This window comes from Lampetra planeri, chromosome 53 (genome assembly GCF_965212315.1).
Source record: "Lampetra planeri chromosome 53, kcLamPlan1.2.h2, whole genome shotgun sequence".
Taxonomy (NCBI): domain Eukaryota; kingdom Metazoa; phylum Chordata; class Hyperoartia; order Petromyzontiformes; family Petromyzontidae; genus Lampetra; species Lampetra planeri.
This window is the reverse complement of record NC_136159.1, coordinates 8598145-8613522: the sequence shown is the minus strand read 5'-3', so window position 1 is coordinate 8613522 and position 15378 is coordinate 8598145. Positions and strand designations below refer to the sequence as shown.

Below are 15378 nucleotides of genomic sequence, written 5' to 3'. Positions count from 1 at the left end.
CTTCTCAAGGAGGGGGTTAGATTCTGTGGTGCGTATCAATAAAATATGAAGTCTCCGTCACCTGCCCTCCACTTGGGTTCCCCACTGATGCTACTGCCTTCTCTCTCGCTCGCAGTTTCGTTCCGTCTCGATCGTTCTAACCTTTGGGCAAAGGGGGATTTTTTGTTGTTGCACGAATTATAAAATAAATCTCGATTCGCCAGCCCGAGCATCGGTTCCTTCCTCGTTAAAAACACTCTGAGGAACGTGGATTTGGGAGTTGATGTTCATGGAGAGCGGCGTGCTCGCTACACGGCCAGTGTCAACTTGGAACAACAATGACGTCAACTGGCAACGCGGCGCTGAACGGTACAGACTTGCGAAGAGAGAGAAAAGGACTCGGAGGAGCGAGGAGGAACAACAGATGAGTGGGAAGGCGGCCAGCCGGCGCCAAGATCCGCTCTCCCCAAGCTCTGCAGTCCTCGATATGTGAAGGTGCTATCAGCCAGTTCATGAGCGCCTAGAGAAACCCACGCGTGCAAGGGGGAAACACTCTATCCCATGCACATGACCCGGCATTCGTCTGCCAGTAGGGGGTGATGATTGCTGCTGTGTGTTGTAGCCTAGAGCAAAGACAAAGGTCCCCTGTATTGCCTTAACAGATTGTTGAGGCAAGTGCTGCTAGCGAGCACCTATGAAGGCTGTCGCAGCACACGAGGGGGTGCATGGCCCAGCACCACGCCTGGTTGCCTTTGTCTCCCCCGTGGCGATGTTCGCACACCGCACCAGGTACTCATTTGAGGCCGAGTCGACCCAGCGATGGCCTAGGACCAATTCAGATAACCGTCCCCGGTGTTGACCGCTACCCGCTGCGCCACCCCTGCCCCAGCGGCAGCTGTCCCCGTGCAGCACAAGGTGACCCGGGGGGACCCGTCCCTGCGAGCGGGCGTTAGTCTGCCAGTAGTGGGGGGGGGGGGTGGGGAGGCGAAGATCGCCATTGCTTCTGCGTGATCCCAGTTGAGTGTCGCGGCCCACTGGGGGTGCAATCGCGCGTGGGTGCGGGGGAACGTTGGTACCTGTGCGCGTTGCTTCGGGGGCATGCTGGGAAGGGGGTCGCCGCCCACGCTGACGGAGAGCCCCGCGCCGTCCGCGACCGAGTCTGCGAGGCGCACGAGAAGCGCTCACATGCACAGCTCCACACGTGCAGCGTTCACCGCTAACTACTGAACTGTGTTTTACTTTACGAGGTAAAAGGCCCACTGAAACACGTAGCTGTTTTTCAGATGCAATCTGGCCTCAAATCATAGCTCAACGAAATGGCTTATCATGTGGAAATGTATAGCGGCCACATACTCTAAACGTGTGATGTTGATTCTAAATGTGTAGGGAAAAACCGGAGGACCTGTTTGTGAGTGGGGGTGTGTGTGAGTGTGTGAGTGAGTTTATGTGTCAGTGTGTGAATAAGTATGTGAGTGAGTATGTGTGAGTGTGTGAGTGTGTGAGTGAGAATGAGTGAGTGAATGTGTGAATGAATGTGTGAGTGAGTGTGAGTATTTGAGTGCGCGTGTGAGTGAGTGAGTGTGAGTATGTGAGTGACTGAGTGTGTGAGTGAGTATGAGTGAGTGAATGTGTGAGTGTGAGTATTTGAGTGAGCGTGTGATTGAGTGAGTAAGCGTGTGAGTGAGTGAGTGTGAGTGAGTGTGTGAATGTGCGTGTGTGAGTGTGAGTATGTGAGTGACTGTGTAAGTGAGTATGAGTGAGTGTGTGAGTGTCAGTACATGAGTGAGTGTGTGAGTGAGTGAGTATGTGTACGAGTGAGCATGTGAGCGATCGTGTGAGCATGAGTGAGCGTGTGAGTGTGTGAGTGTGAGCGTGTGAGTGAGTGTGTGAGTGAGCGTGTGAGTGAGTGTGTGAGTGAGTGTGAGTGAGCATGAGTGAGTGTGTCAGTGAGTGTGTGAGCGAGCATGTAAGTGTGAGTATGTATGTGAGTGAGTGTGTGTGAGTGAGTGTGTGAGCATGTGAGTGAACATGTGAGTGAGTGTGTGAGTGAGCGTGTGAGTGAGTGTGTGAGTGAGTGAGCGTGTGAGTGAGCGTGTGAGTGAACGTGTGAGTGAGTGTGTGTGTGAGTGAGCGTGAGTGAGTGAGCGAGTGTGTGAGTGAGCGTGTGAGCGTGTGAGTGAGTGAGCCTGAGTGAGCGTGTGAGTGAGTGTGAATGAGTGAGCGTGAGTGAGTGAGCGTGTGAATGAGTGAGTGTGAGCACATGAGTGTGTGAGTAAGTGAGTGTGTAAGTGTGAGTATGTGAGTGTGTAAGTGAGTATGCGCACCTCTCCGCGCGTCCCCACTGCGCGCGCGCGTCAACTCGTTGTCGTAGTGCGCCCGCGACAGCGACAGCCCCGTGCGCAGGGGCCGCAGGAAGCGCTCCTCTAGGCGGCTCAACTCGGTCCACACACACGTCTACGCGGCACACCACCACCAGCAGCAGCGTCACAACACCACCGGCAGCAGCATCGCAACATACCACCAGCAGCATCACAACACAACAGCAGCAGTGTCACAACACCAGCAGCAGCAGCGTAACACCATCAGCAGCATCACTACACCACCACCAGCAGCGTCACTACACCACCAGCAGTGTAACAACACCAGCAGCAGCAGCGTAACACCATTAGCAACATCACTACACCACCACCAGCAGCATCACTACACCACCACCAGCAGTGTTACAACACGCCACCAGCAGTGTCACAACACGCCATCCGCAGCATCACATATCACGTGCCACAACAAATCACCAACATCACGTGTCACAATACACTATCATCAGAAGTACCTGTGTCACAACACGTCACAAACCACCACCACCACTGTCAAGGACCATGCGTCATAACAGACCACCACCACCACTAGCATCATAACACACTGCCAACGGCATCAAAAAAGCGCGTAGCCGCCACACCACACCATTGTCACAACACACCACCACCAGCGTCACAGCACATCACAACACTCTACCACCCCCACAACACACCACCACCAGCGTCACAGCACATCACATCACTCTACCACACTCACAACACACCACCACCAGCGTCACAGCACATCACAACACTCTACCACCCTCACAACACACCACCACCAGCGTCACAGCACATCACAACACTCTACCACCCTCACAACACCACCACCAGCGTCACAGCACATCACAACACTCTACCACCCTCACAACACACCACCACCAGCGTCACAGCACATCACATCACTCTACCACCCTCACAACACCACCACCAGCGTCACAGCACATCACAACACTCTACCACCCTCAGAACACACCACCACCAGCGTCACAGCACATCACAACACTCTACCACCCTCACAACACACCACCACCAGCGTCACAGCACATCACAACACTCTACCACCCTCACAACACACCACCACCAGCGTCACAGCACATCACAACACTCTACCACCCTCACAACACACCACCACCAGCGTCACAGCACATCACAGCACTCTACCACCCTCACAACACACCACCACCGCCACTATACGTCAGGACACAACACCACCACCAGCGTCACAGCACGTCACAACACCACCACCGTCACCATACGTGGCATCACAACACTTTGCGGGTATGAACGAGGCGAGGCTGAGTGGGCGAGTGATTGTGTCGAGTGACCTGCTGTGTGGTGGGTTCGACGCAGTGTCTGGCTGACCCGAGGGCTCAACACGGGTGCAGGAACCAACGAGCGCGGTGCATGGGGCCGGTAGCCGTGGCAGTGGCGATCGGTAAACCGGGAGCCGCTCACTCACCCGATTCTCCCACGGGGGGTCGCGTATCACCAGGTACCTCAGCAGATTGAGCCCGGCCATCACACTGCAGGGACACAGACGACACACAAACCAAGGGGGTGAGGGTGGCCTTTACCACAAGTGTATACATTGGGGGGGGGGGGGGGGGCTGTGTTACTGACCCTGCTCCTAGCTCACTCGTGCCCGTTGTGAACAAAGTTCATGAACCTTCCGTGCCAATGCTTAGTCCGTGGCCAACGTAGGAATGTTTAACTTCTTTGACACCGTACGTAGCCAACCGTGCCAGTCGGAGGTGTGCGAGCCCTTAACCCGTACCGCCGGCGCCCATGCGGTCCCCCGAGACCCGCCCCCCCCCCCCCCCGCGTTATCTCACCGGTCGGATCCCTGCAGGAGGTCAGTCTCAGCCCCGCGCTCCAGGGAGAGCGCCGAGTGCAGCAGCGGCACGAGCGAAGGGCCCAGGAAGCAGGCCCTGTCCCCGTCGGCGGAGCCCTGCGGCCAGCAGAGTTGGCGACGGGGTTCAGCGTCACCGCACGTCCGCCCACGGACCGCGAGGCCGCCCCACCTCTCTCCCTGTATCACCGCAGGCCCTGGCTACCTCAATCCTGACGCCCAGGGCCCATGAACCACACGGCCCCTCATCGCCATCTTTTGTGTCAGTGACTCTGGCTAGCAGCAGAGAATATTAAATCCTAGAGCAGTCACAGTGACCGTCGATCCAGCACCCACTCATTTCGCTCTTGTCACTCGTTCACCGGTCGCCAGTTCCTTACTTGTCCCTCTTCTATCGCTACCACCATGGTTACCTTTACCGTGAATTTGATTCCTCCACCCACACTGCAGGTCACAACAACACTCACTCATCCACTCACCTCGAACTGTAAAGGTTGTGGGCTTACTCTACAACACACCGGTGTGCTGAACTAAAAACTAATTGGCATGTTTTGCTTACGTGACAAACCTTACTAATTGGCTGTGTCGGGTGGTGGCGGGTTTAATGACACATTTATATTTACGCGATATAACCCCAAAAAAACTGTTATTATGGATCATCATCATCATTGGCTTTGGATGTTGAACTTATTTCGCACAGTATGTAGCCAACCGTGCTAATGGGAGGTGCTTTCCCAAGCTCTTACGATCGTAACCTCGCTCAACTCTAGACACGTGTCAATGCACCCTTCATCTGTCAACAGCAGTGCCGTTTGCCGCTGGCCACTTGAACGCTGCTGGGCCACCGCATTCATCGCAAAGGGTGGCGGAGCGCCGAGCGGCCGCTCCTCCCGCAGGGCGCCCTCCTACCGCAGGGCGCTCTCCTACCGCAGGGCGCCCTCCTACCGCAGGGCGCCCTCCTACCGCAGGGCGCTCTCCTACCGCAGGGCGCTCTCCTACCGCAGGGCGCTCTCCTACCGCAGGGCGCCCTCTTACCGCAGGGCGCTCTCCTACCGCAGGGCGCTCTCCTACCGCAGGGCGCTCTCCTACCGCAGGGCGCTCTCCTACCGCAGGGCGCCCTCCTACCGCAGGGCGCTCTCCTACCGCAGGGCGCTCTCCTACCGCAGGGCGCTCTCCTACCGCAGGGCGCCCTCCTACCGCAGGGCGCCCTCTTACCGCAGGGCGCTCTCCTACCGCAGGGCGCTCTCCTACCGCAGGGCGCCCTCCTACCGCAGGGCGCCCTCCTACCGCAGGGCGCTCTTCTACCGCAGGGCGCTCGCTCGCGCCGTGCGCACCTGAAGCGCGAGGTCGACCTGCGTCTTGACCGCGTGGATGAGGAGGCCGGCGACCCCCGCATGGGAGCTCGTCCTGAACAGCACCCTGCGGCACAGGCAGGGAGCGCCGGGGCGGGGGGGTCCCGGGGAGATGGACATTGAGAGAGATGCGGGGAGGCTGTGTTCTGCAGATTGTGAGAGTTTGTATGTTCTCTCCCTGTTCTACAGGGTGTGAGTGAGTGTAGTTTGTATGTTCTCCTCCTGTACTACAGAGAGTGTGAGTCGAGTTTGTATGTTCTCCCTCTGTTCTGAATGGGCTTCCTCTGGGTTTTCCACTTCCCTCCCACACACACACACAATGTAACTGGTATTGGCCAAATCATCGCAATGCTGAAAGATTAGACTGCATATTACTCAAGCAGCAGCAGCAGCAACATCACCCCTCTACTGTAAAATCTTGGCAGGACCCCCCTGAGAAAAGAGTCTGCGTTGCAGAGCGGCACCTCCGCGGGCGACACGGGGGGCACTCACCTGTACAGCGTGTGCGTGGCAGCCGGCTCGAAGCGCTCCAGGTACGACTGGAACAGACTCAGGCTGCGCCTGCGCTGAGGGTCCACACACAGCACGCACACAAGAGAATAATGAGTACTGTTGTTGTTGTTATGGCACTTGTGTACCCGGGGAGGGCTCGCCGAGTCTCAAGGCTCTTTTACATGCGGGTCGTGCCAAGATTTTGCAGTAGGGGGCGATGTTGCTACTGTGTAGGGGGCGATGTTGCTACTGTGTAGGGGGCGATGTTGCTACTGTGTAGGGGGCGATGTTGCTACTGTGTAGGGGCGATGTTGCTACTGTGTAGGGGGCGATGTTGTTACTGTGTAGGGGGCGATGTTGCTACTGTGTAGGGGGCGATGTTGTTACTGTGTAGGGGCGATGTTGTTACTGTGTAAGGGGCGATGTTGCTACTGTGTAGGGGGCGATGTTGTTACTGTGTAGGGGGCGATGTTGTTACTGTGTAGGGGGCGATGTTGCTACTGTGTAGGGGCGATGTTGTTACTGTGTATGGGGCGATGTTGTTACTGTGTAGGGGGCGATGTTGCTACTGTGTATGGGGCGATGTTGCTACTGTGTAGGGGGCGATGTTGTTACTGTGTAGGGGCGATGTTGTTACTGTGTAGGGGCGATGTTGTTACTGTGTAGGGGGCGATGTTGTTACTGTGTAGGGGGCGATGTTGTTACTGTGTATGGGGCGATGTTGCTACTGTGTAGGGGGCGATGTTGTTACTGTGTAGGGGCGATGTTGTTACTGTGTAGGGGCGATGTTGTTACTGTGTAGGGGGCGATGTTGTTACTGTGTAGGGGGCGATGTTGTTACTGTGTAGGGGGCGATGTTGCTACTGTGTAGGGGCGATGTTGTTACTGTGTATGGGGCAATGTTGCTACTGTGTAGGGGGCGATGTTGTTACTGTGTAGGGGGCGATGTTGCTACTGTGTCGGGGCGATGTTGTTACTGTGTAGGGGGCGATGTTGCTACTGTGTATGGGGCGATGTTGCTACTGTGTAGGGGGCGATGTTGCTACTGTGTAGGGGCGATGTTGTTACTGTGTAGGGGCGATGTTGTTACTGTGTATGGAGCGATGTTGCTACTGTGTAGGGGCGATGTTGTTACTGTGTAGGGGCGATGTTGTTACTGTGTAGGGGGCGATGTTGTTACTGTGTAGGGGCGATGTTGTTACTGTGTAGGGGGCGATGTTGCTACTGTGTAGGGGCGATGTTGCTACTGTGTAGGGGGCGATGTTGCTACTGTGTAGGGGCGATGTTGCTACTGTGTAGGGGCGATGTTGTTACTGTGTAGGGGGCGATGTTGTTACTGTGTAGGGGGCGATGTTGCTACTGTGTAGGGGGCGATGTTGTTACTGTGTAGGGGGCGATGTTGCTACTGTGTATGGGGCGATGTTGCTACTGTGTAGGGGGCGATGTTGTTACTGTGTAGGGGGCGATGTTGCTACTGTGTAGGGGGCGATGTTGCTACTGTGTAGGGGCGATGTTGCTACTGTGTATGGGGCGATGTTGCTACTGTGTAGGGGGCGATGTTGCTACTGTGTAGGGGGCGATGTTGTTACTGTGTAGGGGGCGATGTTGCTACTGTGTAGGGGCGATGTTGCTACTGTGTAGGGGGCGATGTTGTTACTGTGTAGGGGGCGATGTTGCTACTGTGTAGGGGGCGATGTTGCTACTGTGTAGGGGGCGATGTTGCTACTGTGTAGGGGGTGATGTTGCCACTGTGTAGGGTGCGATGTTGCTACTGTGTAGGGGGCGATGTTGCTACTGTGTATGGGGCGATGTTGCTACTGTGTAGGGGGTGATGTTGCCACTGTGTAGGGTGCGATGTTGCTACTGTGTAGGGGGCGATGTTGCTACTGTGTAGGGGGCGATGTTGCTACTGTGTATGGGGCGATGTTGTTACTGTGTAGGGGGCGATGTTGCTACTGTGTATGGGGCGATGTTGCTACTGTGTAGGGGGCGATGTTGTTACTGTGTATGGGGCAATGTTGTTACTGTGTAGGGGCGATGTTGTTACTGTGTATGGGGCGATGTTGCTACTGTGTAGGGGGCGATGTTGCTACTGTGTATGGGGCGATGTTGCTACTGTGTAGGGTGCGATGTTGTTACTGTGTATGGGGCGATGTTGTTACTGTGTAGGGGGTGATGTTGCTGTGTAGGGGGCGATGTTGCCACTGTGTAGGGTGCGATGTTGTTACTGTGTAGGGGGCGATGTTGCTACTGTGTAGGGTGCGATGTTGCTACTGTGTAGGGGGCGATGTTGTTACTGTGTAGGGGGCGATGTTGCTACTGTGTATGGGGCGATGTTGCTACTGTGTATGGGGCGATGTTGCTACTGTGTAGGGGCGATGTTGTTACTGTGTATGGGGCGATGTTGCTACTGTGTAGGGGGCGATGTTGCTACTGTGTATGGGGCGATGTTGCTACTGTGTAGGGGGCGATGTTGCTACTGTGTATGGGGCGATGTTGCTACTGTGTAGGGGCGATGTTGTTACTGTGTATGGGGCGATGTTGCTACTGTGTATGGGGCGATGTTGCTACTGTGTATGGGGCGATGTTGCTACTGTGTAGGGGGCGATGTTGCTACTGTGTATGGGGCGATGTTGCTACTGTGTAGGGGGCGATGTTGCTACTGTGTAGGGGGCGATGTTGCTACTGTGTATGGGGCGATGTTGCTACTGTGTAGGGGGCGATGTTGCTACTGTGTATGGGGCGATGTTGCTACTGTGTAGGGTGCGATGTTGCTACTGTGTAGGGGGCGATGTTGTTACTGTGTAGGGGGCGATGTTGCTACTGTGTAGGGGGCGATGTTGCTACTGTGTAGGGGGCGATGTTACTACTGTGTAGGGGGCGATGTTGCTACTGTGTAGGGGGCGATGTTGTTACTGTGTAGGGGGTGATGTTGTTACTGTGTAGGGGGCGATGTTGTTACTGTGTAGGGGGCGATGTTGTTACTGTGTAGGGGGTGATGTTGTTACTGTGTAGGGGCGATGTTGTTACTGTGTATGGGGCGATGTTGCTACTGTGTAGGGGGCGATGTTGTTACTGTGTAGGGGGCGATGTTGCTACTGTGTATGGGGCGATGTTGCTACTGTGTAGGGGGCGATGGCGAGAGGTTACAGAACAGACTCCAGGCATTATCGGTGAACTGACGTGACCAACACGACTCACCAGCTGCTCTGCAGGACACAGCGTCATCACCTTGATCAGGTCCTGCATTGATGTAAACACACACGCACACACACGTACAGCGCACACACGTACTGTAGCAACACAACAACAACCGCCATTTGCCACTAAGAGGCGGTGACGTCACCACAACGCTTGTGCCAGGCTATGTGCACCTTGAGGCCACGTGAAGTGTCGAACGCCCGCTGGCAGGTCACGGGGCAGACCCAGGTGCCACTGGTCGACTGACTGAGATGACTGGCTGATGCACCACCTGTGCGCCCCTACTGTGCCAACTTGCTGTGCTTTAGCCACCCGGCGCTCCGCTCGTTGTTGTGAGCGTCGCTCCTCCGCCCTCCGTTGTTGTTGGAGGGCGACTGTCTCCAACTGCCCAGTAGCGTCCTTCACGAGCCTCCTCCACAGAGGCCGATCTTGACACCGCTAGTACCAGTTATCGGCAAGTCCACTCAGCTCTACAGCCTCCTGTACCACATCACTCCATCTCTTCTCTAGCCCATGCCGCGCCCGTTTAGCCCCCACGATCCGGCCGAACAAAAGCTGGATCGTAGGCAGGCCAGCCTTAATGTTTCTACCCGGCAAAGATGTTCCATTAGGGAGTTCCACGTTTCGCAAGCGTAGAGAGGGGGGGGGATGACCATGGCCGAGAAGACTTGGAGCTTCGTGCGGAGCGAGAGACCAGGTAGCTTCCACACAACTGATGAAAAGATAATGCCGCTCAACTGATTCGGAGTGAGACCTCTGCTGTTAAACCGGAGCCGGTTATGAGCACATACAGCACACACACATGCACACGCAATAAAGCATATATACACACGTGCACCTGTACACACAAACATGCACGCACGCACACACATGCGCAGCACACACACGCGTGAGCACACACACAAACACAGACACGCACACACGTGCGCGCATGTTGGTAAGTGAGCAGGTCTGCAGTAGCAACATCGGAGCAACATAGGAGACAAGAAGAGACCCAGAAAACCTGGCAGCTATTGCTCCATCCCTCAATCCCAACGCCTGACGGTGCCTGGCATGGCTCGGTGTGCGTGGCGTGGGTCGGTGTGCATGGCGTGGCTCGGCGTGGCTTGGTATGCACACTGCGGCTCAGTATGCGTGCCGTGGGTTGGTGTGCACGGTGTGGTTGGGTGTGCGGTGGCGTGGCTCAACGTGGCTCAGCGTGCCTGTGGCAGCTGTAAGAAGACCGGCAGCTCCAGTAGCGGCCGTCCCAGCGCCCGCGGCGCCGCTTGTCCCAGCGCCCACTCCAGCAGGGCCTGGATGCAGGGAACACCGTGCGTCACAACCGTGAGTCACAACCGTGATTCACGACACACGTGTCACAACCGCGTGGCACAACCCAAGCATCACAACCGCGTGGCACAACCCAAGCATCACAACCGCACGCGACAACCACGCGTCACAACCGTGAGTCGCGACCGTGAGTCACGACCCACACGTCACAACCCAAGCGTCACAACCATGTGCCACAATCACACGTCACAAATGTGTGTCAGAACTGCGAGTTACAACCACGCGTCACAACCCACGTGGCACCGCCTCACGCACGCAGCTCACCATTCCCTTCAGCGTGACGGCCTCTTCGTTCCTGCGGAAAGAGTCAACGATATTTGCGTGAGCATTAATTCTCGTTACCTGTGCTTGCTTACCGAGGAAGGCCTCACCGAGTCTCCAGACTCAAAGTAGGGGGGTGATGTTGCTGCTGTGTGTAATCCCAATTGAGTCGTTTGCATGTGATCTTTCCACCATTGGCGGTGTTTTGGCCGATGCCAGTTGCATTATGTCTGTTTAGCGAGGGGCGGAAACTGGAGAACCCAGAGCTGTGGTGGGCAACCTGCGGCCCATGGAGGCCCCCGTGGTGGCCTGGTCTCGATGCGTCTCGGGTGCTGCGTGGGGTCACATGTGCTTGTGCACGATGGGGTGAAGGAGGGCCGCTAATGTGGCCCACTGACTCTTCTGGGTTGCCCATCACTGACCCAGCGGAGACCCATGCAGAACTGGGTAAGAACATATAAACTACACTTACTCACTTACTCTCACTCACAAGAAGACAAAAACAAAGATTCCCCGTATAGCCTTAACAGACTTTTGGAGCAAGTGCTGTTAGCGAGCATCAATGAAGGCCGCTTTTGTCCCCTGAGTGCTAATTTTTGTACACACCGCACCAGGTACTCATTTAAGGATGTTAAGACCTAGGGGAGGCCCAGGACCGGTTCAGATAATCGTCACTGGTATTGGCCATGAGCGGGAATTGAACTCGGGTTGTCGGGTTCGTAGCACTGCGCGCTAACCAAGACACTACCGCTCCCAATAACAACAACCGCCTTTCGCCACTAAGTGGCGGTGACGTCACCACGGTGCTTGTGCCAGGCTATGTGCACTTTAAGGTCCGTCACGTGAAGTGTAGAATGCCCGCTGCCAGAAAGTCACGGGGCAGACCCAGGTGCCATAGATTGACTGACTGACCAATGCACCACCTGTGCCACCTACCCTGTCAACTGTTGCTCCCCCACAAAAGTAAAAGACAAACATCCCCCGTATAGCCTTAACAGATTTTTGGGACAAGTTCTGTTAACGAGCACCTATGAAGGCTGGCACGGCACACGAGGGGAGGGTGGCCAGCTCTGTGCCCGGCCACTTATTACCCCTGAGTGCTCTTGTTTACACACCGCACCAAGTCCTCATTACAGGCTGAGTCGACCTAGGGGCAGCCCAAGACCAGTTCAGATAATCGTCACTGGTGTTGGCCGTGAGCCGGAATCGAACTCGGATCGCCGGGTTTGTAGCGCTGCGTGCTAACCACGACACTACTCTATGAGACCTCTTTTACCAGTGGCAAAATATAGTAGTAGGTTTTTACCCTTTTAAACTGGTACAAAACTGACACCTTTATACAAGGCATCATGTTTGCAATAACCACAACACAAGTAGTCAAAAATGCAAACAAAAAGAAGCAACTCTGATAATGATAATAATATGCACTGTCCTTGAAGTTGATTGGTCCACACCCGAGACAGCTTTCTTTAGAGCCTAGTCCCCATTGGTGTTGGACCAGATGACACCAGAAGGCGTACAACTCAAACACAGTGCAATATCAGAGTATTGAGAACTCGGGGTAAGCATTTACACTATGAGACCTCTTTTACCAGTGGCAAAATATAGTAGTAGGTTTTTACCCTTTTAAACTGGTACAAAACTGACACAAGGCATCATGTTTGCAATAACCACAACACTTGTGGTTATTGCAAACATGATGATATACACACTCACACTAATGCAGAACAAGGGGAGAACATACAAACTCCATACAGTCGGGATGGAACCCAGGCCCCTTTTTGCTGCGAGGTGCGCGCGTGACCACTGCCCGTCGCCATCACCCTGCCGCCCCACTACACAGTCAAGCGAGATCACACGTGGGTGCGCGTGGCTTTAAGATGCGGAGTGGATTCTCAGTGAGCGGACCGCCCTTGCCAGCTCGTGACGTCCCAGAAGAACAACATCAAGGGAGGAAGGTGCCCAGAGGGAGGGGGAGCACTCACGTCTGCAGCATGGCCGACATGTAGCAGAGGGTCCTCTGCAACAGGAACTCCGGACTGAGACGCACACACACACACCCACACACACCCACACACACACACCCACACACACACCCACACACAGGCAAGCAAGGACAAAGATCCCTCCGGTATAGCCTTTAACAGAATGTCGGGGCGAGCACCTCTGAGCGGGAATCAAACTCGAGTTACCAGGTTCGTAGCATAGTGTTACGTTACTGAATCACAAAGATCACTTGCCCGAACAGCCTGAACAGACTGTTGGGGCAAGTGCTGTTAGCGAGCACCTATGAAGGCCGGCACAGCACATGAGGGGGTAGGTGGCCAGCACCACGTCCGGTCGCCTTTGTCTTCCTAGTGGTGATGTTTACACACCGCACCAAGTACTCATTTGAGGCTGAGTCGACTTAGGAGAGGCCCTTGACCGGTTCAGATCATCGTCACTGGTGTTGGCCGTGAGCAGAAATCGAACTCGGGTCGCAGGGTTCATAGCGTAGCGTGTTAACCGCTACACTACCGCTCCCCCACAACACCAATCACACACATACACACACACAGATACACACAGACACACACCTGTACACAGCTGGGAACACGTGGAGGCGCTGCACCAGTAGCAGGTGAGCCAGGCAGCAGAGCACGTCGCTGCTGAACCGCGGCTCCCCCTCCTCCGTCTTGCCCCCCACCACGCCCACGCTGTGCCCCCCGCCCCTCCTGGTACCCTCCCCTGCCATCACCAGCTCCGAGAGAGACACTCCCAGCGCCGCCATGTGGCCCTGCAACAGACACAGCCCTCATTAGCTACCTCCGCTGCTCGATGAAGGATCCCACTGCTCCTGGCGCACTCACGTGACGATCATGCCCGAGCGAGATTTGTCCACGTGTAGTATCACCTCGCCGTCACTACCACCATCGTCACCATCATATTAAACTAATCAAAGGTGACATAGGACACTTGGTATTGGCGCTGTTGTTCTCATCGTGCACGGCTATCGCCGCGAAGGAAGGCGCCGCTGCGTGTCACAGATGCGTATAGTCTGCCAGTAGGGTGGTGATGTTGCTGTGTGTAATCACTATTTATTAATTTGTAGCTTAACTTCAGCATTGGGATGTTTTGGCCGAATACCAGTTACACTGTGTGTGTGTTTAGCTATGGGAAGAAACCCAGAAAACCCGGAGGAAACATGTGGAGATAACAGACAAACTCCACGTAAAAAACGGTGCCCGAGTCGGGAATCGAACCCAGGTACTTCTGGCTGCGAGGCGCTAGGCGCGAGGTAACTTATCAAATTTGGCAAAATTTTTATGGCGACGTGGGCACACAATAGTCTACCGAACGACGATCTTTGCTGCCCACCGCGCAGCAGACGACTCGCGTATGTTGTGCGGTAACAAGGCGTGGCAGTGACCGGCAGGGGGGGGAGGCCCGCCGGATTAGAACCGCGAGCACCGAACTGGTATCCGCACCAGCAGCGCCTGTGCCGTGTCGCACAGGGGGGACTCCTCGGCCTCCTCCTCCTCGGGCAGCGCGTCCATCACGGCCGGCAGCAGCGGGTACTCCAGCACGCACGCGCAGCTTCACACACGCAGCGCAAACACAGAGACCCCCCCCCCCACAACCGTGGGAGCCTCTCAACAGCTGCTTGGGGATGTCAGCGAGCGCCTACGAAGGCCGGCACGGCACACGAAGAGGGTGGGTGGCCAGGAACCACGCTCAGCCGGCCGCCTTTGTCTCCCCAAGCGCTGATGTTTGCACACCGCACCAGGTACTCATTTAAGGCTGATTCGACCTTGGGGGGGCACAGACCAGGTTATATATTCATCACCGGGGTTTGCTGTGGGCAAGGATCGAACTTGAGTGGCAGGGTTCGTAGCGCAGTGTGCTGACCACTGTGCCACCGCTCCTCACACAAAGACAAAGATCCCCAGTATAGCCAAAATTACTGTTGGGGCAAGTGCTTTTAGCGACCACCTATTAAGGCTGGTATGGCACAAGAGGGGGTGGGTGGCCAACACCATGCCTGGCCGCCTTTGTCTCCTCAGTGGCCAGGTACTCATTTGAGACTAAGTCGACGTAGGGGAGGCCCAGGACCGGTTCAAATAATCGTCACTGGTGTTGGCCGTGAGCGGGAATCGAACCTGGGTTGCCAGGTTCGTAGCGCAGCACACTCACCATGACAGTACCGCTCCCCACTCCTCTATTGTACACACACACCCTCACAGGCACAGTAGAGGGGTAACACTTGTAAGTACTCTGAGGCTCAAGACAGTCACGAGGGTTTAGTGGTGCCAGCACCTAGCCCTGCAATAATAATTCAGAAATGAGTACACGTGGCATTGGCGCTGTTGTTTTTATAACACAGGGCAATCATCACAATGGAAGGCGCCGCTGCGGTGTTTCACACACAGACTGCTGCAGTCAGGGGCAATGTTGCTGCTGTGTTGTTAATCCCAATCGAGTAATCTGCAAGTAAATCTTTTAGCGTTGCAACGTTTTGGACAATTCCACTTACATTGTCATATTAGCTATGGGAGAAACCCAAAGAACCCAGAGGAAA

The 15378-nt window shown here is 55.4% G+C and overlaps 1 protein-coding gene across 3 annotated transcripts in view; it reads right to left on the bottom strand.

The window, feature by feature from the left end:
• Positions 1-15378, bottom strand: part of LOC144734917 (glomulin-like) — a 37343-nt gene that overhangs the window by 2494 nt on the left and 19471 nt on the right. For 2 of the 3 annotated variants that reach the window (XM_078617367.1, XM_078617368.1), the window contains 12 exons: positions 14288-14396; positions 13397-13596; positions 12806-12859; positions 10824-10854; positions 10433-10522; positions 9231-9272; positions 6030-6103; positions 5520-5604; positions 4169-4284; positions 3796-3859; positions 2304-2433; positions 1056-1138 (listed from right to left, as the gene is read on the bottom strand). In XM_078617367.1, coding sequence (XP_078473493.1) covers positions 1056-1138; positions 2304-2433; positions 3796-3859; positions 4169-4284; positions 5520-5604; positions 6030-6103; positions 9231-9272; positions 10433-10522; positions 10824-10854; positions 12806-12859; positions 13397-13596; positions 14288-14396 — 1078 coding nt within the window. The remainder of the gene's footprint in view (positions 1-1055; positions 1139-2303; positions 2434-3795; positions 3860-4168; positions 4285-5519; positions 5605-6029; positions 6104-9230; positions 9273-10432; positions 10523-10823; positions 10855-12805; positions 12860-13396; positions 13597-14287; positions 14397-15378) is intronic. The other variant, XM_078617369.1, reaches the window with a different exon arrangement.